General features: G+C 37.0%; 4 protein-coding genes across 4 annotated transcripts; all 4 read right to left on the reverse strand.

Moving 5' to 3' along the window:
- Window positions 1-42: 42 nt before the first annotated feature.
- Window positions 43-4,206, reverse strand: LOC103150137 (elastase-1-like). Its single transcript, XM_007569617.2, has 8 exons — window positions 4,128-4,206; window positions 3,932-4,029; window positions 2,012-2,112; window positions 1,675-1,800; window positions 1,064-1,200; window positions 837-979; window positions 234-383; window positions 43-146 (listed from the first exon to the last, which is right to left on the reverse strand). The coding sequence occupies exons 1-8, from the start codon at window positions 4,165-4,167 to the stop codon at window positions 135-137; spliced, it is 807 nt and encodes a 268-aa protein (XP_007569679.1). The 5' UTR covers window positions 4,168-4,206; the 3' UTR covers window positions 43-134.
- Window positions 4,207-6,600: 2,394 nt separating this feature from the next.
- Window positions 6,601-8,863, reverse strand: LOC103150138 (enkurin-like). Its single transcript, XM_007569618.2, has 5 exons — window positions 8,725-8,863; window positions 7,692-7,837; window positions 7,420-7,613; window positions 6,995-7,132; window positions 6,601-6,847 (listed from the first exon to the last, which is right to left on the reverse strand). Exons 1-5 carry the CDS (start codon window positions 8,796-8,798, stop codon window positions 6,656-6,658), a joined length of 744 nt encoding a protein of 247 aa, XP_007569680.1. The 5' UTR covers window positions 8,799-8,863; the 3' UTR covers window positions 6,601-6,655.
- Window positions 8,864-9,482: 619 nt separating this feature from the next.
- LOC103150139 (deoxyribonuclease-1-like) lies at window positions 9,483-16,080 on the reverse strand. The gene is made up of 10 exons (XM_007569619.2): window positions 15,484-16,080; window positions 14,390-14,476; window positions 14,201-14,295; window positions 14,013-14,090; window positions 12,814-12,926; window positions 12,239-12,351; window positions 11,627-11,781; window positions 10,866-10,962; window positions 10,610-10,736; window positions 9,483-9,761 (listed from the first exon to the last, which is right to left on the reverse strand). Exons 2-10 carry the CDS (start codon window positions 14,468-14,470, stop codon window positions 9,658-9,660), a joined length of 963 nt encoding a protein of 320 aa, XP_007569681.1. The 5' UTR covers window positions 14,471-14,476; window positions 15,484-16,080; the 3' UTR covers window positions 9,483-9,657.
- Window positions 16,081-16,717: 637 nt separating this feature from the next.
- On the reverse strand, window positions 16,718-21,643 carry sec13 (SEC13 homolog, nuclear pore and COPII coat complex component). Its single transcript, XM_007569620.2, has 9 exons — window positions 21,505-21,643; window positions 21,284-21,328; window positions 20,166-20,281; window positions 19,771-19,922; window positions 19,050-19,183; window positions 18,801-18,934; window positions 18,240-18,360; window positions 17,718-17,864; window positions 16,718-17,616 (listed from the first exon to the last, which is right to left on the reverse strand). The coding sequence occupies exons 1-9, from the start codon at window positions 21,505-21,507 to the stop codon at window positions 17,506-17,508; spliced, it is 963 nt and encodes a 320-aa protein (XP_007569682.1). The 5' UTR covers window positions 21,508-21,643; the 3' UTR covers window positions 16,718-17,505.
- Window positions 21,644-24,480: the final 2,837 nt, after the last annotated feature.

Below are 24,480 nucleotides of genomic sequence, written 5' to 3' on the forward strand. Positions count from 1 at the left end.
AATTTATTTTTCATCATAAAACTTCAACCAAACATGACAAAGCAGTTTAGATGCCATTTTCATGACTTTTATTTTGATAGAGTGTGAAAAGAATCCAGAATGTTCTTTTTTTTCCACAGATATTGCTTCTCTTCTTAACCCATGATCTGCAAAAGCAAATACAAATGATCAGTTGCAATGTCCAAACACAAACCATTATAATCTATGTAATTCTTGAATTATCAAATACTAACGCCGTTCATCCAGCTGATGTAAGCAGAAACACGGGTAAAGACGGTGGGTTTCTGGTAGGTGTTGCAGCCAAGGGAAGACACAAAGCTGGTCACTCCGTGGACCACCCACTGGCCGTTGACACTGCAATTCAGGGGGCCACCAGAGTCACCCTGCATAAGTAAAATGATATTAAAAATATCAGTCATAAAAACTGGATGTCATTGACTTTATCTTGATATTTTTATTATTCCTGCAGCCTTGGAAAGTATTCATCCCCCTTGAACTTTCATGTTTAGTTTTATTATAACAACAGAATTAAAGGAATAAGTAATAAGGAGAAGTTGTTTAAAACATGGAATGGTCGTTAAAAACCATGTTCACAGAGCTCTGCTTAAGAAATTCAGAAATGGAGAAAGTGTGCAAAACCATCCATTATTTATTTTCCACCTCACAATCATGCACTATTTTGTGTTGACCTGTGACATAGCATCCCAATAACAATAAACTAAAGTTTGTGGGTGTAAGCTGACAAAAATGTCAGTTAATTGTAGCTCTGCACATCATTATGAACCTCATGATTGTCCGCTTTTTGTTGAAAGCAGGGAGTTCAACAGGTGGCTCACCTGACAACCAGACTCGCTGTAACCTCCAGCACAGACCATGGAGCTTTTCACAGTGCTGCCCCACCAGCCGTAGCTGGAGCAGGTGTTGTAATCAACAACAGGCAGGTAGGCTTGCTTCAGCTGAGCAGACAGGCTACCGCCAGCTGGGAAAATCAGCCAAACATATCAGAGCCTGTCTGAACGTCCACCATGTTAATCATGTTAGTGTGAAATGATGCTAGACTGACTCTGAGTGCGTCCCCATCCAGTGATGTAGCAGGGGTTGTTGTGGGCCAGAACCTGACCGGAGGGAGGAAGAACGCCCAGCTGGACGGAGTTGCTGAGGACGGCGTCAGTGGACAGACGCAGCAGAGCAATGTCGTAACTACAAGAAGCAGGAAGCAAATGCCATTTTTTTAAGATCCTTGAAAGGTGAGTTGTAAATAAAATTTAGCTCTATGAAGAAACATATTTCTTTGTTCTTTTAAAACATTAAAACCTCCTAACCAAAATGTTCTTTTGTTCTAAAATCCATTAAAACCATTCCGTCCAAGAAATAGATATCACATATCTTTTAGCAGAAGTTAAGCAACAAAAACTTTTTTTTTTCTCAACGGTTATGCTGGTAATTACTTAATTGATGCACTTCCCTAGAAGTTATTGTAACAACTAAAGAAGAAAACAGAATAAAATATATTTTTTACATGGAAAGTATTATAAATAACAAGTAAGGATCAAATTGCACACATTCTTCATGTTTTTAAAAATTAAGTGCAAGATTACTTCATAACATGTTGCATACGTCTGTCTTCTTTGCCCTGTACATATTAAGAACTGGTGAAACTACATCCTTACTAACCCTCCAGCCACATTGTTGGTGTTCCAGTTAGGGTGGATGTAGACCTGGCTCACGCCCAAGTACTGCTCCTTTCCCTCGTTGTTGTAAATGTCATGATCTCCAAGAACGACACGCCAAGTCATGGATCTTTTGCCCATGCAGAGGAGACAAGATGTTTCTTTCAGTTATACTTATCCAAGCTAATTCAAAAAATTAAAACAATAACATGATCAGTAGTTATTTGAAGATGAATCTCTAATAAGTGGGACAATATCAAAAGTATATTCAGGTCTATGAAAATTGCTGCTTCTCTTGTTTTTGTTCTCTTCAGCTCTTCCATGATGCATAAGCCTCCCACCTGTCCACACAGTGGGCAGCAGTCATGACCCATCCTCTCCTAATGAGAGTTCCTCCACAGGTGTGGTAGAAGGAGCCTCCAGACTGGTACTGAAGGGAGATCTGAAAAACAGCAAGAGACAGTTTTGCAAACACAAGTAGACAAACCCCAAACCTTTTCTCCAATGTCCTAAAAAGACTTTCTAAAAAATAAGATGTAACTCTTGATGCGGACGAGGAGATGCAAAGCAAAATTCCCAGTTTTGATTGAAAAAAAGTGACAGGAATGATTCTTGGACTTGATTTGGGGAACGATTTAAGGGAAATATATATTTACATTACATTTATCAGTTGGTGTACTTGATGTGATGCACAGATGTAATCAGTTTAAAATCTGACCCTGAAAATGTCACATTTTTAATATCAGCAAGCAAGTTCCATGAAATCTGCATGTTTTCTTGTAGTTTAAAATAACTTTACAACTACTTTTAGGCCTTTTTTTTCTCTCTCTCACACTCGCGGAAAACACACACGCTTTTTTTCCCTCTGCTCCCTCCCTGCTCATGCCTGCCCTGCTTGCTCTGTTTTTGTCCTGTCTTTTTGGAGCATTTCTTTGCACATCCTCCAAATCTACAAATTATGGATCTGGTCAACTGGTTTCTCAATGTAATTGATCAAATTTTCTTGATGAGAAATCTGGGCACAGGAGATCCCTCTTGTCCTGAGGGGACACACTCGATGGGATTCACCCTGGATTTATTCATGATAACAAGATTTCTACTGTTTGGAGCTTGCGGATTCCTGGCTTATCTACAAATTTGTGATGGACTTGGCTGAACTAGTGAACACTCAGACTGTTGGTGTGGACAGAGACGCAAGTTGGATGTGAGTCTTCCTGAGACTTGCAGCCCAGCTGAGGACTCTAAAACTCACTAACGGGATGGAATCGATCTTGGAGAAGTTGCTAGTTTCGGTTCAGTGGAATGACCAAACTAATTTGGATATTTGGGAACTGAGATGTATTGGAGAGACTTTAGGGAAGATTGAAATTTATAATCTAACCGACCTAAGACATTCTGTATCTGAATTGGCTTTTCCCGTGTTGCCTTGGAAGGGCTGCATATTTACAATCTCCTTGAAGATATGTAAACATAACACTCCTTCCCACCTCACCCCCACCCCCTGTTATCCAGGCAGCTGTGGAGCTGAGCGCTCCCAAGGACATTCCTCGATAACAATTTATTGGACTTCTGCTGGGAGGTTGAGCAAGGTGATTTCATGGCCCTTTGATATCACCGCCTTCACTCATATCTTTGTTTTGCCATTTGTTTTGTCTGAATGTTGCCATTTGCCCTAATGTGTCTTTTCCTCTTTTGATTTTATTTTGTTAGAAACTGTGGAGTACTCACTTTTAATCCAGAAAAGGACTTAGAACAAACTTAGAATTTAGCTATTCATCTTTAGATTATCAGTTATTTAGAAACTGTACAGTGCTCACTTTTAACCCAGAAAAGGAATTAGGTCAGTCACTCTTTAGTTTATCTTTTCAGAAACTGTAGAGTTCTCACTATTTAGATGCAGAGACCAGAAGCCCAGATGAGACTTTTGGATCGAGATTACTTTTTTTAGACTCCTGTTCTTCCAATCTAGAAATGGAATTATACCAGAGGATACTTAGCAACCCTGAACAGGAGCACTTAGTTTACATACTTTAGATCAACATTAGATTATTTTTCCTTTTTTATTTTGCTCTTTGGTTTTTTTTTGTTTGTATTTCCTTTTAATTCCTGTGAAACACTTTGTATTGCCATGTTGCTGAAAATGTGCTATATAAATAAAATTACCTTTACCTTTTACCTTTTCGTCTTGTCTTTATGGTAGTGATTGTTTTGTTAAGTTTGCAACACATTAAGTATAAGTTCTGAAAGGGTTTGAAGTATACCTGCCATGGCCAGGAGTTAGGATTGGCCACCTCTCCTCCCACAACTCTTTCCTCACCAATACCATCCTTCAGGTACCTGGGCTGGGGTTCAGCCAGAACTGAGCAAAGCAGATATCCAAAGAAAATAGCAATATTACTTTAAAGTCCATATGGGACTTCTGTGGAGAATCTTCAAAATAGGATAGGTGCTACTTACCCAGGGCTGCAAGAGAGGTAAACAAAAGAAACCTGAGCATATCTGCAGTCTCCTTAAACTTTCTGTCCTGGCAACCTCTGTCCAGTGCTCTTTTATACCCTCAGGTCAGCTAATACTGATAGCGTTGTGGATTACGTGTCCAATGCCACCCTACATCCACCTGTGCAGATCCCACAGTTATCATCAGAGCAGGAAGGACAGACTACATTTATTCAAAGAATAGTTGTAGTGCTGGGTGTTACAATTTTACTTACTAGGAAATACCGAAAGATTCCCTCTGCAATTTTGTGTAAAAATGTATTTTACCTGCACAGCATATGTTTAAGAGTAAGACTAAAGATTAAGTAAAACCTTTTTGACTATTTTGTCCATACTTGTTATTGCAATGGTGGGGAATAGCCCCACACTACCATCACAAACACAAACTAGTTTGGGACCTGTCCCTTGAGTCAGGCAGCCTCCAAAGAAACAACTCCTCCAGAATATTATTGCATTAATCTGAACAGCATCTGGAAAAGTAACTGCTCATGAGAGAAACTTGATCAAAACCTGCTATCAACAGCTTCTGGACATTTCAGGTTTTTAAGGAGCTTTTCAAGAGCCAGGGAACATAGAAACAAGATGCAACATCCTCTCACTTAGTTCTGTTCCTGGAAACAGCGAGTAAACAAGTTTCTCATTAAGGATCAGCTTTATTTGCCAAGTTCATGCACACAACCAAGGAATTTGACATTGATTCTACTTTGGTCTCAGTTAAGATGACATTTTAAATGTAATCATATAAAAAAAGTCTTGTAAATATGCATATATAAAGAGTATTTTTATAAAAGCAAGGTTAAATTTGTTCAAATTCATGTGCACACGGATGTTCTCACAAAACCTGATGTATGGTTATATTTTTTCCAGCTTGAGCCAGTTGTCTGATTTTAGCCTGTCCCATTGATATCACAGTTCTAGTGAGAAATAGTTGTAATGTGGTGGAAACGCATGACCTTTTGATGTATACTCAAAAATGAGTAAGCAAAGTAAACAAGTTGTTTTACCTTGCAGGTCAGCAAAGCATATCAGAGGAGCCGTCTTATTGGTCAATCCCAGATAGTGTGGCTGCTGTGCTGGTTCTGGCTCTGGCAGGACAGCTGGTGTTCTTGAAGCTGAGAGGTATAATAATGAACAAACTAATGATCTGAAAACACCAACAGATTCAGGTGAAACTAGGAGAACCATGAAGCTCCAATCTTAATGTGGATGGGTGTTGTTTTATTTTTCTACTATGATCAAAAGCTTCACAGCTTTGTGGAAAATCCAGTAGTTCCATGTTTGACCTGATTATGTTGAACATATCTGACCCTCATTTATTTATTTATTTATTCTGTCTGATCAAATAACTTTTTCCCTGCTTCCGGCTATCCGGTGATGGAGCCAGAGAACGATACATGGTGCTCTCCCTGAGTCAAAATGAAAGCCTCTGCTAATTTTTTAAGGTTGAATTATAATTTAAAAGTAGATCTTAGTATTGCATGTCTTTTTCATGTCTATATTGTTATTGGTACATTAAGACAACAAAAGTAGCCAGATGCAAAAATGAATAAACATAATTTTAGACTGATTTTTTTTCAGTAATTAATTTTGCAAAACAAGGGTCAGATTAAACAAGGATTTCCTGAGTTTTATGTAAATGTACACAATAGAAGAGGTATACAGTAATCTGAGTGAGAGCAGATGTTTGACTGTGAAGCATCGCTGCACACTTAAGCCTTCTCCCAGTTTACTTGAAAACTATCTGGAGAGCTAACTGAACTAACAAGCTTTAGAGAAATTAGCACACCCTTGGCTGAACACTGGAGAAAAATTTTAAATTTTCTTTCTTTTATTTTAGTTCTTAAATGAGAGAATTAATTTTTTAACTTCTCTTTGCCTTTCAGAAGAAGATGACGAGTTGCTTTCCATCCTGTTGATGCTGAAACTGAATTATAAACTCAAAAATATATATATATTTTTAGGACTCATTGTGATTTTATGAGCTTCATTTTATCATCTCTGAGTCTTTGTATAAACTTTCTGAAACATTTTTCTGTAACCCCCAATTAGAAGATCCTGAGTCTACATGTTGTCTGAAAATTGTGAATCAGTGGAGAAGCAGCTCTGCTGACTGATAGATAGATCTGCAGGGGAAAGTTGATTTGCATAAAGACAATCTAAGATGGATGGTTTGAATTTTGAACTGAGGTTCTGTGAAGAGAAAATATAGAAAACATGGACAAAATACCTCCTCTGTTAAAAACCAAAAAAGTTCACAATGGCCCCTGAAATAAATTAAAATTGACTAAAATACTATTATGAAAATATATTATAATTTTCTTTTGCAATTTTTTTTCCTGACTGTAAAAATGAATATCAATATATGCATGTTTTCACTGCAATAAAACTACAAAATAAGATTACTTTAAAAGCTTTACAGATCACAGATAAAAGCTGTAATACATGTAGAACATTTTATTTTTTAAAAATAACATCTGGAGTCTCAGGGGTTAAGGACTTCCACCAGCATCTGCATCAGAAATGTAGATGGTTTTGAACTTTTCAAGCAGTCTTATGTGCTTCTCCAGTTCAGTCAGTTGCTCCTCCATGTGGACCTTGCGGCCTTTCTGCGATGGGGTGTATAGGATGAAAGGAAGGCCCTGATATTCACGATGCACTTCATGCCATTTCTTCTTCAAGCCCTAACAAGAAGATGCAAACATGGGAACTTGACATAAGACATTATTCTATCTTTACAGTCCTTTGACTTTCTCTGTTTTATTTTATTTACTTCACCAGACGTTTTAGACGTCAGACGTCTGTTGCTAAACAAAACAAATGAAGCATACCTCCAAGGCAGCATTTCGCTCTTCCTCTGACACTTGTCGTGTGGCCTGCTTCAGCTTTTCAAGTTTCTCCTGGTCATCCCTAACCTGCTGTTCAGCTTCACGGCGCTGCTGCAAGTACTTAGGTATCTCACCATAATCCTGCAGGAACGAAAAAGAAACTTCACATCCACCTATAATTTGCTCAAATGTTCAACAGGGCTGCTATGTGGAAAATGCAGCAGTTAACAGGAATATAAGCTTGGTTTAGCATCGTTGGACTTAGGGAGGTTCTGAATATTATTTCATTTTCAATTCATAAAATTCAACAGGTGCTGTTGATCAGTCACTGAAAGGTTAGGGAGGAGAGAAATAGCACTCATGGCCCAGGACCTGTCAGCATTAGCCACACTTTCCACAGAGTGAAGTGACAGGATGAAGGATAATACCTTTTTCACGATGTATTTGGGGATAAGTCCAGCACTTTGGAGAAGCTGTTTGTGTGCCTGTGCAAAGTCGACACGAGAGGGCTTAGGCTTCACATCAGCTGTCTGTATGACAGCCCTCTTGACTGGATTGGGCGGTACATGAAGAGGTAGCCTTACAGTGGTAGTACTGGTTTTCTGCCCTCCAGTCCCTGTCCCTAAAGAAAAGCATATAACAGGTGGGTTATATTGACAGCACAAAAGCAAATCCTAATGCAGTTGTTTGAGGAACTAACTCTCAGGAGCTTTGGGGCGCTTTGCATTTTTCTTGAGGTAGTTCGACGGAGAAGGCAATTCAAGTTTTGCTGGTCCCATCGTCTTCCAAGCCTGTTTGTTTGACTTCTGCTCAAGCCGAATAGTTGCCATGTGCTTGGGTACATACCTTTAGTGAGATATCACAACATAGAATATCTTCAATAACACTTGAGGAGAGAAACAACAACAAAAAGAAATAAAACAGAATTCGGATTTTAAATGACTAAAAAAAAAAATTCCCACTTCTGTATTCCAAATTTTGAGGTCAACTGTACGGTTACCACCAAGGACCACCAAGGTTCAGGTCGCCAATTCTCATGGGATGGTCGTTGCTTAAAGTGAAGTCACTCACAGTGAATAAAGCATTCTGAAATTCTAATTAAGTAAAAGTAGCAATACTTCATCCTCATGTTACTCAATTAAAAGTAAAAATTATGGCTTAGTAAAACTACTCCTAAAAGTTTTTTTTGTTTTGTTTGTTTGTTTGTTTGTTTGTCTTTCAAAAAGTTACTCTAACTACTTACTAACCACCTCTGGTCACACATATAGCCTTAACAAATTGCTAAATAAATGTAACATTTGCTGCCTGTATTATGATTTGAAAGAAAGTCAGATCATCCAACGGTCAAGCTAATAGAAAGAGAATAATCAATAAAAACCGTTTTCCTCAAAAATGTCTGCATTTCTAAATGAAATACGAAAGGTTCCACGAAAGCCTGGTTGCTGTAAGTTCTTAGTGTCTGCAACGTTTCTCCTGATCGGGGTTGTCTGTTATCAGGCAGCCCACCGTGCTGCCCGACAACACCCGACAATTTGGCTGGACTCAATATTTCCAGTGTTTTATTATGTTCGTTACTGATGCATTCAGTGTTTATGTATGACAGATGTCTATCGGATATTTAGTACGGAACAACTTGCGTCTCGTATCGGTTTTGGATCGGTTCGGTACTCCATTGTAAAGCATGGGCTAAATTCTTCTTCGTTTTATTTTTTTAGGTGACTTGTTCAACTCACCTTGGTGGTTTTTTTCCGGGGTCCTTTGGGATCCAGTCTTGAACGCTCCCTTTTGCGTTAATCGCTTCAGACATCGCAAAATTGTGAACACACTTCAAAAAAGGTTGAAGCACCTACCTGGCTTGTTGCTAGGTAACTTGCTAACAAGTCTTTAAAATCTTAGTATTATTATTATTCAAACATCTCAAATTCTGTCCAAAACAAAATGTGATTTATTTTATGTTAATATGTAAAATTCTATTATAATTCAAACACCTCAAATTCTGTATAAAGCTAAATAGGATTTATTTCAGCGTAAACACTGTTTGCAAAAGTAGACAATTTTATTTGTCTTTAAAATTACGAAGATTTGTAATCATTTCAATGGATCTGCTGGACGGATTAGAAATTAGGCAGCTGTGAATGCGGGAAGGGTCATATTTTTGGCTTGAAATTGTCTGACGTTAGTATCCATTGATATCGCAATATACTGAAAAGTGCTGTGAAGTGGTGTGAGTATATGACTTCTGGATGTATTCTCTAAAATGTCAAAACAAAGTAGCTTCTGTTCTCCAGTCTCAGTTTGGGGATTTTGTACATATAAAACACACACACACACACACACACACACACACACACACACACACACACACACACACATAAAAATAGCTAAATAAAGATCATTTTATGAAATACATGTGTGTTTAGTTTATTTTTTATTTATTTTATTCTTAAAATAAATAAATATAACAAAAATATAAATAAATTTTACTCATGAGTTCGATTTATGAATATTTTTTTATTTTATATCAAGTTTCATCAGAGTCAGAGAATTAAGTTGTCGACTTATATTTGTTTTCTTTATTGGACATTGAGTTTCCATAAAAATTTAGACAAGAAAAAGGCCTATAAATAATGAGTTCGGTGAGTTTGGTAATGATTGGTTAAAGTGGCTCAACGGCTCCTTTTTGTTGGCGTCTTGGATGCAACTGATTGTCCTTTTCTCTTTTTTGCCGCTGAAGTCTTGGATTCTGATGGCTTGGTTGTACTCTGTGATCCTGTTGGTTGAAATGAACAAAGACTGAATTTTACAATGAATCAAACATAAAAATGATAAAAAGTGATATGCACTCATGATGCCTGCAAAAGTTCTAATCCTCAACAAACCATAAACTGTAATATCTTCAATGCGCTTTTCAGTGCATGCTTGTAAAGTAAAAGGAAGAACAATATAGTTTTTACAAATATAAATGTGAGTTTTGTGTGCTATGAGTATGCCCCCAAACAAAATCCAGTACAACCAATTGATTTCAGTGTAGAGCCGGTGTGTATATTTTAAGCATCAATTAGATTAACTTGAGGGCTCCTGCTTACTCTTGAGGAGCTGCAGAAGTCCATTGTTCAGGTGGGGAAATGCATAGACAAGACATTTGTTAATGTAACCCATAAACCTGGCCTTTGTGGATAAATGGCAATGTTGTTCAATTGTTGAAAGCATCCGAAAAATTCCTCTGGTACAGAAAGTTAAACTGAACTTTTTTATTTATTTACCAGACCTGCTGAACATTATGTGGGGTGGGAAACTATTACCCTGAAAGCAATATGCCAAAGGTGGAAAGTAGTGGTGGCAGACAAACATTCTGTTAGGATGTTTTTATTCATCAGAGGAAGGGGAGCAAGTCAGAATGACAGTAAGATATTGAGCTAAATGGAGGATTATCCTGGACACACACACAAAACTAAAAACTTTTTCTAAAAGACTAGAAACTGGGCAGGAGGTTCACCTTTCAGCAGGGGAACCCTAACCATATGGCCAGGGATGCAATGGAAAAGTTTAGATCAGGGGTGATCAAATTCTATTAGAGTAAATTATATAAGCCTCTGTTGTCAACAAAATAAATGGTACCTTTCTTTGGACCTTTTCCTTTAGGGGAAGTTTTTCTTGTTTGCGGTGAAGCCTTCTTTGGTTTTACTGCTTTTTTGACAGTCTCCAGCTCCACCTCCACAGGATAATGATCACTGATGTTTCCAGCCTTGGGGAGTAAAAACATGAAATTATAAATCTTAGCACCTCTTCTGTGCTCTAAACTGTCTGAAAGTGTCAACCATTTCTCTGAGATGCATTATTGCTAAACAATAACAATGATAATAATAAAGCATACTTCTTCATCTGTCAGCCCAAACTCCACTTGAAAGTTGAAGGACTTTGCAGAGTCAGGAACAATGGCATCCAGCATTTCTTCCCCATACACCACAATCCTATTTGAAGAAGATAGTATCACAATGCATTTTATTGGTGCAGTTTTCAACATACCTGCAAAGTCATTCACACATTTACATTTACATATAATATTACTAGATAGTACTTTTATCAACAGTAGACATGTTTTGCAGTTCATGATTTGTTAGAGGGAATGGAATTCAACCATTCAGATTCAGTCAGGTGAAGAAGAAAGTAGACTATTTTTATGATCTTAGTTTAATACATTTGGGCAGGGTGCAATCCCCGGGTCCGATACTAAATAACAATGAGGGGATCTATAACAAAAATGACTAGATAAAAAAAATATATAAAAATCAAGGTAATTCATGGCAGGTAATTACTGTAACCTACCTGCAAACCTCAACAAGCATAGATAAATTTGGAAATAAGGACATTTAAACATCCTTCTCAAGCAAGATGATTATTTCAAGGAATAAAATGTCAGGAATTTATTTTTTATTCAAAGTGTGCTAAAAATGTGCACAGTGTGTATTGATGACAAACGGATGTTGTGATGTAAACTCTTTATCTAATTCCAAGACAAAGTCATTTTTATTTTGTCCTGACTCATTAAACCTCAAGCTAAAAGTGACAATCTGCTGTTTTATTAATGTTGTAGAAACAAAGACGGTTGTCCTTGACACCTAACATGTATCTCACCTGTCGTAGGTGTTGTCATTATAATTACTAGTCGTGGTGTCAACATCGTCATCTATCAACCAATGGAAGGGATCAGAAGAGATGCGGATTGATTTCTTCTTCTTCTTGGAAAGATATCGACCATCTGCGTTGAAGTCCCCCAATATCATGATGTTCTGCCAAGGACAAAAAAATAAAAGTCAAAACCACATGTTACTGCACACAAGTATTTAGAGTAGTGATGACTGTTAGTGTCTGTAAGCAAAATTGGAATATTGTTTTTTTATCCTGCTCCCCCAAGATTTCCTTCATTGGCAGCCTTCTCAATTACTTTAGTGTTAAAAGACATTAAAAAAGAATGACTTGTAATAACAGAAAAGATCCACAATAAATGGAAGAAATCATGGTGTTACTCAATGAGTGATTCACCAAACACATTATCTAGCATCTCACTCGCATTTTTAACAAGACAGTGACACCTGGAGTTCGAAGAGTTTCTCCTCTGAGTTACAGTGAAGAGATGGCTGAAATGATTAACTTCTGGCTGAGTTTTAGCAAAGCTATTAATAAAAGCTCTAATATTACCTTCCAATTTTCAAGCCGCATATCTTTATATAAGATTTAACAACTTACATCAGTTTTCCACTTCTGTCTGACAGCTTTGACCACATCGTAAAGCTCATCAAGTTCCTTTTCTGAGTCTTCTGGCTTGGTGTGGACCGGAATCAGGACCAGGTCTTTTACAACTGAAAGTGGACATACAAGCAAATAACATAGACCCAAATCCACAGTGCACCTAAACAGATGTGAGCTCAAATAAATCTTTTGGTTTAAAATAAATTAGAGGCCTCAGGTCAGTATTTTTACATATTTCATGTCAAAACGTCTCCTGGGTCACATGATCCTTTTAATCCCCAAATAAAACACAACATTTGACCATACATTCACAGCCGATATATCTATAACAGTTATACACAAAGTATTTACTCTGCAAAAACTGCAACACGTAGCAGGTTGGATGGACAGATGGATGGGATGATAATTGAATGCAGTAATATTAGGAATCAAAGTATGTGCAAAACAGTAGTTTTCATTCTCTTCATACATACTTATACACATTTGGAAAATAGTTAATAAAATCTTATATGTTTCCAAACTGTGTAGAAACCCTGTGATCTGACATTTCATTAATGTGGAACAGCACACACCTGTGGAGGGACAGCAGAAGCGCAGGATGAAGGGCTCTCTTGCGAAGGCATCTTCATCTCCAGCCTGATTATCTTCATACTGATACTGAGCTGTAAGCTTGACCTCATCTGCTCTGAAACACAAACAATAATAACAAATAAAAAAAAATTGTTACTGTTTTGTGAACACGATTTTAAACCTTTTTGAGTACGTGAGAAGGCAACTTTTTGGAGGGGTTTGTAGATTTTTACTGCTCAGAGTGCATCAGAAACTTCATGAAATTGTATTAACAGTGTATAGCATAGATTTAACAGGGTGTCAGAAACATCTCTCAAACATTTTGGTCAAGATTTGTCAGATGCACATCCAAAATGAATATCCCAGAGTCCATAACATCCTTGAGGTGTTTTATTGGATTGAGGCCTGCTGATTGTGAAAGCCATTGGAGTTTAATGTTGGTGGTATTTTCAAAAAATCAGCTTGAGATGACCTAACCTAAGTGGTATCATTCATTATCCTTCTAGAATTACCCACCAGAAGATTGAAAACTGTGGTCATCAAGGGATGGACATAGTCAGGAAGGTTGGAGGATAACACTCAGTTTATAATATGGGGCCCAGAATTTGCCAGAAAGCAATACCCCACACTACTGCACCAGCAGCAGCAGCTTAAACATTGATACAAGGTGGAATAGATCAATGTTTTCATGTTGTTTTTTACTCCTAATTGTGACCCTTCAATCTTAATGTGCAGCTAAACAAGGGGATGCTTTTTTAAACCTGCTATTATCCAGTGTTGGTGAATCTGTGAGAATTATTGTCTCAGCTTCCTGTAGCTTGTCGGAGTGATAAATGGTGTGGTCTTTTGCCATAGCCCATTTGCTTAAAGGTTTGATGGTTATCTGACCAATTGTTGGTTTTTTATTATCCAAATTTCTTTGGAAAAAAAAAACAAAAAAAAAACATTTTTAAGCCATAAATAAGAGGAGATTTAGTTTCAGATGTTACTTTTTGTCCTATTTATACAAAGGCAAAAATACCTCCTCTGAAAAAGAACAGTGTGGTTTGCTTTTCATGTAAGTTAGATCTTGAGTTTCTAAATCCTCACATCAAGTTGCTTATGTCAGTCATTGCTCAATATAACAAAGCATGACACATTAGTTTAACAGAGACTTGAACGTTTGACTTTTAATTCTATATTATTAGTAGTAATAATATACCTGTAGAAACAAACAAACTGCTCCTTGTAGGTGTTTCTGCCCAGACTGGAGCTGCAGACCATTTCATATGGATGATCACTGATGGAACAAATACAAGACAAGAAGACATTATGATGACACAGAATGCTTTTATGAACATTATCCATTATCCATTGTGTACACTAAGATATTTCCTACTTTATACTTACGCAGTACAATTGAGTTTTTTAAGCAACATCTCCATGGCTTTGCCGCTTTTATCTACCACCTCGAGTATCACAATTACGCTGTACTGAGAGATTATCTGGGAGAAACACAAACCAGGTAAACAATATATATCTACATTGCATAATGTATCTCATTATTAAATGCTGTAAAAATGAACATAGTTCCATTACCTTAGTGAGGTACTGGGAAACCATTTTGTCTGTGACTTTCTGATGTCCCAAGTTCCTCACATTAAAAGCTGCGACTTTCATTTTGACCTGTTTAGAGAAAAAAAAAAAATACTTAAACGAACAGAGAAATGAAAAAAAATGAAAAGACACAGATGCAAGAGGAATTTGGTGAAATAAGAACATAACCACAGAGAAGCTATGTGGTTAGGCTCAGCTGCGTTGTATAAACGAAATGTTTGTTTCACACGGTCAAAATACCCCAACTAACAGGGTAATGTGAACAGAAAACAACAAAAAAATCCTTATAGTGTTTTTTTTTTGCACTAAATACTAGGTAGGGGCACTTTTTGCATGAGATTCAGCATCAGTTCATCATGGAGATGATTTGTTTGTAGTTTTCTATGATGTTCAGAAATCCCAGGTTAGTATCTGAAAATCTGTAAACAGGAAGAAAAGAACCTAGTGAAAATTGACCATCATTCTTAAACTCCTCAGTGCTTCTACTCTTGCAATCCTTGAAGCCTTTTTATGTATGAGTGAATCGTGGGTCAGAGGTGGCTGGCTTAGCAAACAAACAAACAAACAAAAAAAAATATTTTAAACATCTGTACTTGGCAAAAAATAAAAGTAGTCAAAGTCCAAAGGGGAACTTTGAAAATGCTTCAGAAAGCAAAGTGGAAAACACTTACACTAAAAGAAACTTTTAAAAGACAGTTTTAGAGTAGGTCTTCTACATTTTGGCAAAGCATATTTTAACAAGTCAAAGAAATGGGTCATGTACTGGAAATGCTACCAACTGTAGCTGACTGATAACTCTTACGAAGATAAGAAATGTAGTTAAACCGCCAGACATGTTTTGCATGAATGTTTGTTCATGCAGCATTTGGATGTTTCTTTGTTCATTGCGTGGGAGTAAAATCATTACTTCTTCGATAATTGATTGAAGAAGTAATGAATGGAATCACAACACTGTCAAAATGAAACAAACATATGTTTTATTTTATAGATTCTAAACAAACTAACATCACCAAATGACCTTTGCTGACTAATAAAGGAAGGAAAAGATTGTGATCTTAGTAGAAGAAAGTTCTTACCTTTGGAGATAAATCAGATGACTTTGGAAGTGTGTCACAGTGTTATGTGTCTTCAGACGCTTCACTCTGCAGTAACAGAGCAGCTCTCAAACCTACAGGAAGTGTCTCTGTTGCTCACAACCTCAAAGCATGTGAACTTTTGCACGCCCAGCAGCATATATTATCAAATGAAGAACAAGTTTCCTGCTTCTGTGCGGGCATTTAGAGCCATGGCACTTTTCTGTATCACAGATCAGAGGGATCAAAGTTCAACACAGGATGACTGAAGAAATTATTCTGCTTGATTAAATTACACAAAATCCCCGCATTTGGAGTTTGTAAGTTTCCAGGAGGAGCAAAGTTCTTTTCAATGACAATATTTTCCAATCTTCCCTTTGCTACTGGGATTTTCCCATGAGGCTCTGAGGAAAAGTTCCTCATTAGAAGTTCTTTATTTGAAGTTACAGTTTCCTGTGAAAACATGGTTTCTTTCATTTAGTAGTGCTTTAAAAGAGGAATGAGAGAGCAGATAAAAAAGAGGAAGTGAAGCAGCTGCGGATCCATCAGGACATAAGAGACAACAAACACTTCCTCTTTTCCCCCTTTGTGTAATTTATGTAACCTGAGATGGATCAGTTAGAGCACAGTACACCTGTGCTCCAACTGAGTTAGAGCACAGGTGTTAGAAATTCATTAATGTTAGAAATTCATTAATGGTAATTCATTACCCACTTTGTTGCTTTCTTCTTCTTTAACATTTTCAGACATTTTGACTTTTCAGAAACTCTTAACATGGAATGTTATTGCAGAAGCTTCCTTTTCAGATAAATAAAATCCCTTAAAAATAAGAAAGTAAAAGAATAAATATCCTACAAGTATCTTCTTGCAAGCACTTCTACACCAATAAACATTTAAACTTTTAAAAGGATAAGTATTTTCAAAATGAAACTGTACAGCCAAAAAGTTGACCACATCCATTTAGCTGATTTTCAAAGATGGCCCTTTATCAGTCCGTTAGACTTCCTGTCTGGGACCAAGAAGAATAACAGGAAGAAATACTGCAGCAAAGAAGCAGATCTTCAACCACTTCTAGCCTGGTGCACAAATTCAGAAAGCATTTCAGTTTTCATTTGCTGCTGAAACTCAATTTAACTAAGAATTTAGTTGCTTAAGTTAAAAGATGACTGAGGAAATTCAGAAAAATGATTTGCATTTGATCCAACAGAAGCATCTTGTTTTTCACATTTTATTTTTAGATTAATAATAAACATAATGAACGCAAATACAAAAGATTTTTAATGTTAACAGTTATTTAATTACATCAAATGTGAAAAACAATCGCATTATCTGAAATCATAAAAGTAAAACATCCAAACTGTTTAGAATTATGTTGCATTCAATGGTGACAAAGAGCAACATTCAGTTGTTAACTTGTATCCGAAACCGATTAAAGCAGCTTAAGCCTAAATTTGGCAGTCTGAGAACACAGGGATCTGTTCACAGCCTGAGATAAGAAGCTGAATTATCAGGAAACTAATGCAAAATGAATTGTACATGCATGAATATTTCTTTTCAACTCAGAGCTTATTTGGATGAATAAGTCAACAGTGACTGTTAATAGAGGCTTTGCAGAAAGGTGATGTCACCTGTGGGTTGATGATTTATTGGCGATAAAGGTGGAATGTTTAAAAACAGAGTCACATGGAGAGGAAGAGCAGAATATTTTTACAACTAAAGTTTCATTTGGACCAGCTTTCAGGAGGAAGTGGTGTGAGTTGGTGAAACTAAAATACTGAGGTTGGAGTGAATGTTACAAAAACAAATTCTAAACCATGGTTGAATTTTTTAACAAAAAAAGAACAACCATTTATTCTTCAATCTTTCTCGTGTTGAAACATTTTTCATGTCTTAGGAGACATCCAGGAGTCAAAAACAGATCCGATTGCGCTCAGTCACTCTGGGACTGACAGTTTGTTGTCAGTCCAAATGTCCAGCATGTTTGTTAATCATTTTCTTAAAGCTGCACTCTTTGCTGTAAGGTTGTCACTGCTCATTCTGCTGAGTGTCTGTAATGGTGGAAACGGCGCCCTGGCCTTTGCTGACATCGCTAATACACGCCCATTGACCGTCCACGGACTCCTTCCACAGCGTCACCTACAGGCACAAGAAGGCACACAAATCTTTATCTTCAGCTTTTAGATCTCAAGCATATTTCTACTTATCAAGACTCTTAAGAACGTGATGATGTATTTTACCTTGTTGTCTCCACCAGAAACTGCCAGTATATTTCCGGTGATGGACCAGCTGACGTGCCAAACCACATCGTTGAACTTGTGGAGCAGTTTGACCGTCCAGGTGTTGCCAGCAGGGTCGTCACACGTCCAGATAAACACACGGCCGTCCTGGAAGTGACATAAAGAAACAGATGTTTACATTTACAGGATTAAACTTCAATAATTATTTTTAACTTATTCAAAATGTATCTACAGCAATGAAATTCATTCATTAGATCACACTCTATTAGCAGATATACTTAATTTAGTTCGGCCATGAAAAGAAAAACCTTAATAAAAGAACTTTTTTTTTTTTTATTTACCACCAACCAACTATAAAACATTATAGTTTTATGGCTCCACCTAGTGGTACAAGTAAAGAATTGAGTGCAAAGCAAAGTACTACATTCTCTTTAGTGTTTTATAAGGGATAAAAGAAACAATAACTATGTCTTAGAAAATGAGTCTAGTAAACCCACAGGGATTTACACCTTAAAACTTTACCTGGGAGCAGCTAGCAATGGTGCTGGTGGGAAGACCAATGGAAGGAGCCCAGCCAACGTCTCTCACCCAATCACTGTGCGCCTCCAGCTTCTGGTCCTCCTTCCACTGACCGTCCTCCTCTCTGCAGAGAGGAAGCAACACTTAAAGCATAACATACTGGGTTTTTAAGTGGTTGCACAAATAAATGCTCGACTAAAAAAAATAATTGCTGTTCACATAAGAATTTCCAGTTATTAGTTATCCACCTTATAAAGATGTTGAAAGTCTACTAGCAGGACATATATTTGGAAAATATTAAAGGAAGTTTAATAATGAAACAAAAAAAAAAATGCTTAGACATTTAAATTAACCAAATATGACGTTCCTGCACCATTTGTTTTGCAGAAAGACAGACTAGCATGTAGAAAAAAAATCATATACATGCATAATCAAAATTATTCAAACGCTTAGCATGGATCTTAAAAAAGCTTATAATCACTATTTTGAGCAAAACTATCTTCCTAACTAAGAATTATACAAAAAGCATCATCACTACAGATATGTTGGACAACAGAGACTCACTTCCAGAGTTTAACCAGGTTGTCACAGCCTCCCGAGACGAAACGTTTGACATAGTTTGGTTTCTGTCCAGATGGTTGATCGATCAGACTGCCTGGGACTACAGCAGGAGCCCAACTCACAGCATTACAGCCAATCTGCAGCAAAAATACAGCTTAGATTTACACTAAACCCACTCCTCAAAATGAACAGCAAAGAAAAATAAACAAAACAACGACAGGAATCACAATCTACTTCTACTACTTGACTCACAGTGTGTGCATTGCTAATCTTCTTGACATCCCACTGCTGATCTCCAGTAAATGTGAGTAGAGAAATCGCCCCGTCTGAGCTTCCACAGGCCAGAATTAAACCAAATTCATACGGACCCCAGCAAACCGAGTTCACTGTGGACACAGAGGGATGGAGAAAAGAACAAGATCAACGTCTTCACAGAATGTTGAAAATGATCTCAGAATCAATTCATCATTAGATGATTGATGTCTGTCATGAAATATGAACGCAGGTTGCTCTAAAGGGACAGGAAATACTCCTAAGTACAAACTGTCCGATCCCCATAAATGAGATGTTTTAGTTTCTAAGCCATGTGACCAATAAAATAAGCAATGAATGCTTAAAAAAAGTGGGAAGATGCTGAAATTCATTTAATAGCACCATACAAAAAAATAAACAGTTTATTGATAATACAAAATGGAAACTGTTTATTATTTTATAATAAAAAGGAAGATGGATTTGGCACACACTAAAACTTTTACAGTTTTACATAGTGCTACTGATTATTTTGAACATGCACTAGATATATGGCTGAACTTCAATTTATGAACTACCTTGCTGATGAGTTTGCTATTCATTAAGGGAAACAAATGGTCAGCAGTTGAAGTATTAACAGCCTGAAAAGGCTTGGTTTTCTTCTCCACAGAGTCAGCAGCTAAGCAGAAGGAAGAGGAAAATAGATTCAAGGCCATCTACCAACCTGAAGATTCATGTCCGGTGTACTCGTACATCTTGTCCCAGGCTCCATTCTCCTCCTTCCAGATGATGACTTTTCGGTCGTAAGAACAAGAAGCCAGAATGTTGCCAAACATCGGGTGAGCCCACGCTACTTGCCACACGGGGCCTTCGTGTCTAAAAAGAACAATTATTGGAATTCAACATAAGAAATGGCTTCAATTCCACTTATGTACAATGAATACAATAAATGAATATAACCTCCAAAGAGACAAAAAACAACATGGCATAAAAGAAAATAATAAATTGTGACCAGAGGAACAGTGGAAAATATTGCTTGTTATTTACTTTTGGATCTTGACAGTATGTAATAGTTTTTCTTGTTGTTGTTGATTTAGTCCTCCTGGTTCTGTTTCTTACCCCCTGAGATCTGCCACCAGAATCTGTCCTCCATTCCTGACATCAAATATCTTGACGGTGCGGTCAGAGGAGCAGGTGGCAAGCCGAGTCCCATAGTAATCCATCTGGGCATCGTGCTGAAACAAACACAACCAGGAATGCTCCACTATTTCATGATTGGTTACCAGTGACACAAGCTGAAAAACTCAAAACATGAATCTGAAGTAGCAGTTTTTACCAGAACCAAATTTCAGATTCTGGGATTTTCAAAGACAATTTTGTATCTTTAGAGGCTAATTATACAAACCAAAACATTAATTAGTCTGTTTTAAAACAGACTCACTTGTACACCACTTTGCAAGACAATTTTATTTGCATAGCACATTTCAGCAATGGGGTTATTCAAAGCGCTAGTAAAAGATAATTAGAAAAAAAAAAAAACAAAGAAAAGAACAAGGAAGCAAAACATTATGTTACTATAATAATTTAGTTGGTATTTAGTTATTAAGTAATTATTTAATTTTCCTTTGGTACTATTGCACTACTTTTTTAAATTTAAATTGTATTAAATTAAATAAGACATGGGCCTTTGCATACTAGTACAGAGGTATTGCAAGAGCTACCCATTACTCTTGATGAACGTTATTTTGACAGTCAAGCTGACTTCTAAATGTAGCTGATGCACATTTTCTTAAGTGAATGTATTCAAATTAAACTACATCTACAAACAATGCTGTGAATATTACAATTATAACAATCACTGTGTTTTTGCTACGTGTCTATTTAAAATAAAAAGTAATAAAAAGTCTGTATTTTTCGTATAGAAATTAACTCCAGTTCCATGTTTCCCAAATAAACATGGCTGTAAAAACACAATAAGAGGAACCATACAGTAATGTGCTTCTAATAAATGTTTACAGTAAACAAACGTTCATGATTACTGTTAGATACTTTCCTGATTACAAAGTGCATCTCCCAAGTATTTTATAGGTGATAAAAACAGATAAAAGAAATGTATGTTGCCCAAAAACATATAACAACGTTTCAATAAAGATAATCCTTAGCACTAGCGCCTTATGTTAGCTTCGAGCAACAATGGCATATTACAAGAATGAAAAAATAAATAAATAAATACTCACAATCATGTCCTCATGCGAGGTGTCCACTGTGTTAATAACGGAAACCTTTAAATCACAAAAAGATCATAATTAAATACAAATCAGAGAAATTAGCCTCCTGTCATTAGCCAATGTGCTAACGAATTGCAAAAACGAGAACGTCAGTACTTATTAATGATAAGTATCATTGTTGTCCTGAAGCAGCTTGACCAGCAGCTAAGTTTATAAGTACTGAAACTCACCATGACTGTTATTTAGTCCTCCTAAAAATATTTACTCAAGTATATGTGAAATTAATTCTCCAGGTTCACCAAACAGTCCGACGTGGCAACAAGTACAGAAACCGCTTCCACCGAGTCCCACCTTCCTTCCTACCGGGAGGAACAAAGAATAACGGAGAACGGTTCCACCTAACAAGACGTCACAGAGCTTCAGGCGATTTTCTTAAAAGTGTGTCAGAACAGCGTGTGTGTGTGTGTTTGGGGCTAAATAGAGGTTTTGCTCAGTTTGCTTAATTATAATTTGTAAATGAGGAGGGGCTGGTTGACCTTTGGAAACATTTATTAATATCTTTAAAATGATTCACAAACACTGGAGATAGGCATCAGCACCACTCCCAACCCCAGAGGGTTATCCCTCTGGGGTTGGATGGATGGATGGATGGATGGATGGATGGATGGATGGATGGATGGATGGATGGATGGATGGATGGATGATTCACAAACAAATTTTTGCTGCACAAAAGTTTGACACCAATTTTCTTCTCTCAAGTCCCAGAAGCAGGTTGAAACAAAAGTGTCTTCAGTAGATTATCCAGAGTCTCTGATTATTTATGCTTACTAACAAGCTCTGAGTTTTAATGATGAACTGTGTTTAATTCATGCTTTCTGAAGAGTCACCTGTTTATTGAAACTGCCATTTTACACTAGGTGCTTGCAGGGTTTGCCCAAGGTAATGATTAGTGACGTACCTCGATCCGAAGCCTCAACAAGTAAGCTGGAGAAAGGTTTTAAGATGTACGCCTCGTTATGTCATGGTAACTCAAAGTGGAAGAAAGAGAGCCGAATTTCGCTCATGAGGTCAGCGCTGTACGTGCAAAGAGCCAATAAGAAGCTGCCTTTTAGGAAAAGGTCACCTTCCTCTGCTGAGAGAGAAATACAATTTTATTACTTAGAGATTTGTATCTGTGGAGTCAGACGCTCCAGCTTTAAAGCAGAGCAGAAATATCTGAGTGTTTTTAGCTACAGGCAGATGATGAAAAGGACCCAAATATCTCTACCTCGTCTGGAAACTGAGTTCAGCTTTTCATTCTGCAGACCTTAAAACTACAGGTTATTTTCTCTTTTACTTAGTGGGAGACTGAGGGGGAATGGGAATACGACAGCTTGACGTTTGCCCTGTTTGCTATAGATATCACAAATAAATAAATAAAAAAAAAATATATAAAGTCTCTGGAAACAATATAGTCTTGCAAAAATTGCTAGTTGACACCAAATCATCAGACTGAAGACTTTTGTCATTATGTTTAAAGAAAAAATAGAAACAATACATCATGCAAATGGAAATTGAGCTTGTTTTAATTTATCACGTGATTAATTGATTTATTGCTTATTGTGACTGGCTTGTCTCTAGCATTATATCTTTTCATTTATTCAGTTGTCAATGTTTTATTTCCTGTTAGGACCAGAAGAAGATGAATCTTCCCTCTGGTCCTCCCCTGAGCATCTTCCTTCTTCTTGGCTGGGTTTTTATTTTCCATCTCCACAACGTAGAGTCTGCTGAAAATAATTCACCTCTAAGCTGTGTTTTTGTTTCTCCTTTCTATTTGTCTGAGCAGTGGGAGACTTTCATCATATGTTCCACAGCAGCTTGATGCAATTAGTAATGAGGCACATGGGTTGGCGTCATGTCATTATATTACTCGCTCATCTGAGGCGCCGCTGATGGGGGAGGTTTGAGATCAAAACAGCCTAAAAACGGCCTCACCTGTTCACAGTTGGAGTTGCTCCGTCACACTGAGCTGGAGCAACAAATTCTCTGGAAGAGAGAATTTACGACCAGGAATTAACTCTGCTGTCCTCATGTGAAGCTGCTTTCAGCCCGAGCTGAACCGCTAAGCTACATCTGAGTCCATCCTATAGTTCCCTTGTTCCATCCTGGTTCCCTTCATTAGGTTTCCCTCGATCCATCCTGGTTTCCTTCATCCATCCTGATTCCCTTCATCCTGGTTCCATTGATCCGTCCTGGTTCCCTTCAGCTCCTGGGAGTTACATGACCATTTTTGATTTCTTTACAGGGACGTTCTCACAAACTGTCTGTCTGTTAAAATAAAAATTAATAAAACCAAAAAAATCCTAGAAAATTATCTCTGAATGTGGAGGTTGGACATGAAGATTTCTTTGAGATAAGACAGAAAAAAGGACAACGTTAAACATTGGGCACAATGCTATCAGTGATGTTATCTGTAATGTTTAACGTCGTCCAGGATCTTTAACATTGTCCCCAATTTTTCATTTTATCTCCAATTAACATTGTCCTTAATGTTTAATGATGTCGCTGATGTTTAATCATGTCTTGGATGTTTAATGTTATCTCCAAAGTTTAACGTAATAGGAAACTTTTCTGGAGATAACACTTGACATCGGGGACAATGTTAAACATCCCAGATACGATAAAGATTGGCAATAATGTTAAACATCAAGGATACATCAAGGATAATAGAGATAAAAAAAATAACACCCTTAAACAGATACAGATACAGATACTAGTATGAAAAAATACTTTAGTAAAAGTTTAGGTTTTGCTCAGGTAAAAAAAATACAAGTTTTGAAATAAATAAAAAGTAATTTTTACCTCCAGGAATACAAAATGACTTTTGATAAGTCTAAAACTTGTGTTCTTGTCATAAAAAATACATTATTTGTTTTCTTTTGCTCACAATATGCTCTGTGTTGGTATAGAAATAAAACTAAAAACTGATACTGTATAGTTTTTCTTCAAATCAAATCTCAGTCAGGTCAGGACAATTTAGATTGCACAAAACACAGCAAATTTGTCATTAATTTTTCTTTGAGCCAACAACATGGAAGGACACTTTTGCTCCGATTTGATATGACTCAACGTCATTGTTTTCTTTTATAATAGAAGTAGAAAGACGTGAAAATGTGAGAAGAAAGCACAGGAGTTTCTCTTAAAATGTTATGAGTAAAAGTAAAAAG

The sequence above is a fragment of the Poecilia formosa genome, unplaced genomic scaffold (assembly GCF_000485575.1).
Source record: "Poecilia formosa unplaced genomic scaffold, Poecilia_formosa-5.1.2 Scaffold243, whole genome shotgun sequence".
Lineage (NCBI taxonomy): Eukaryota > Metazoa > Chordata > Actinopteri > Cyprinodontiformes > Poeciliidae > Poecilia > Poecilia formosa.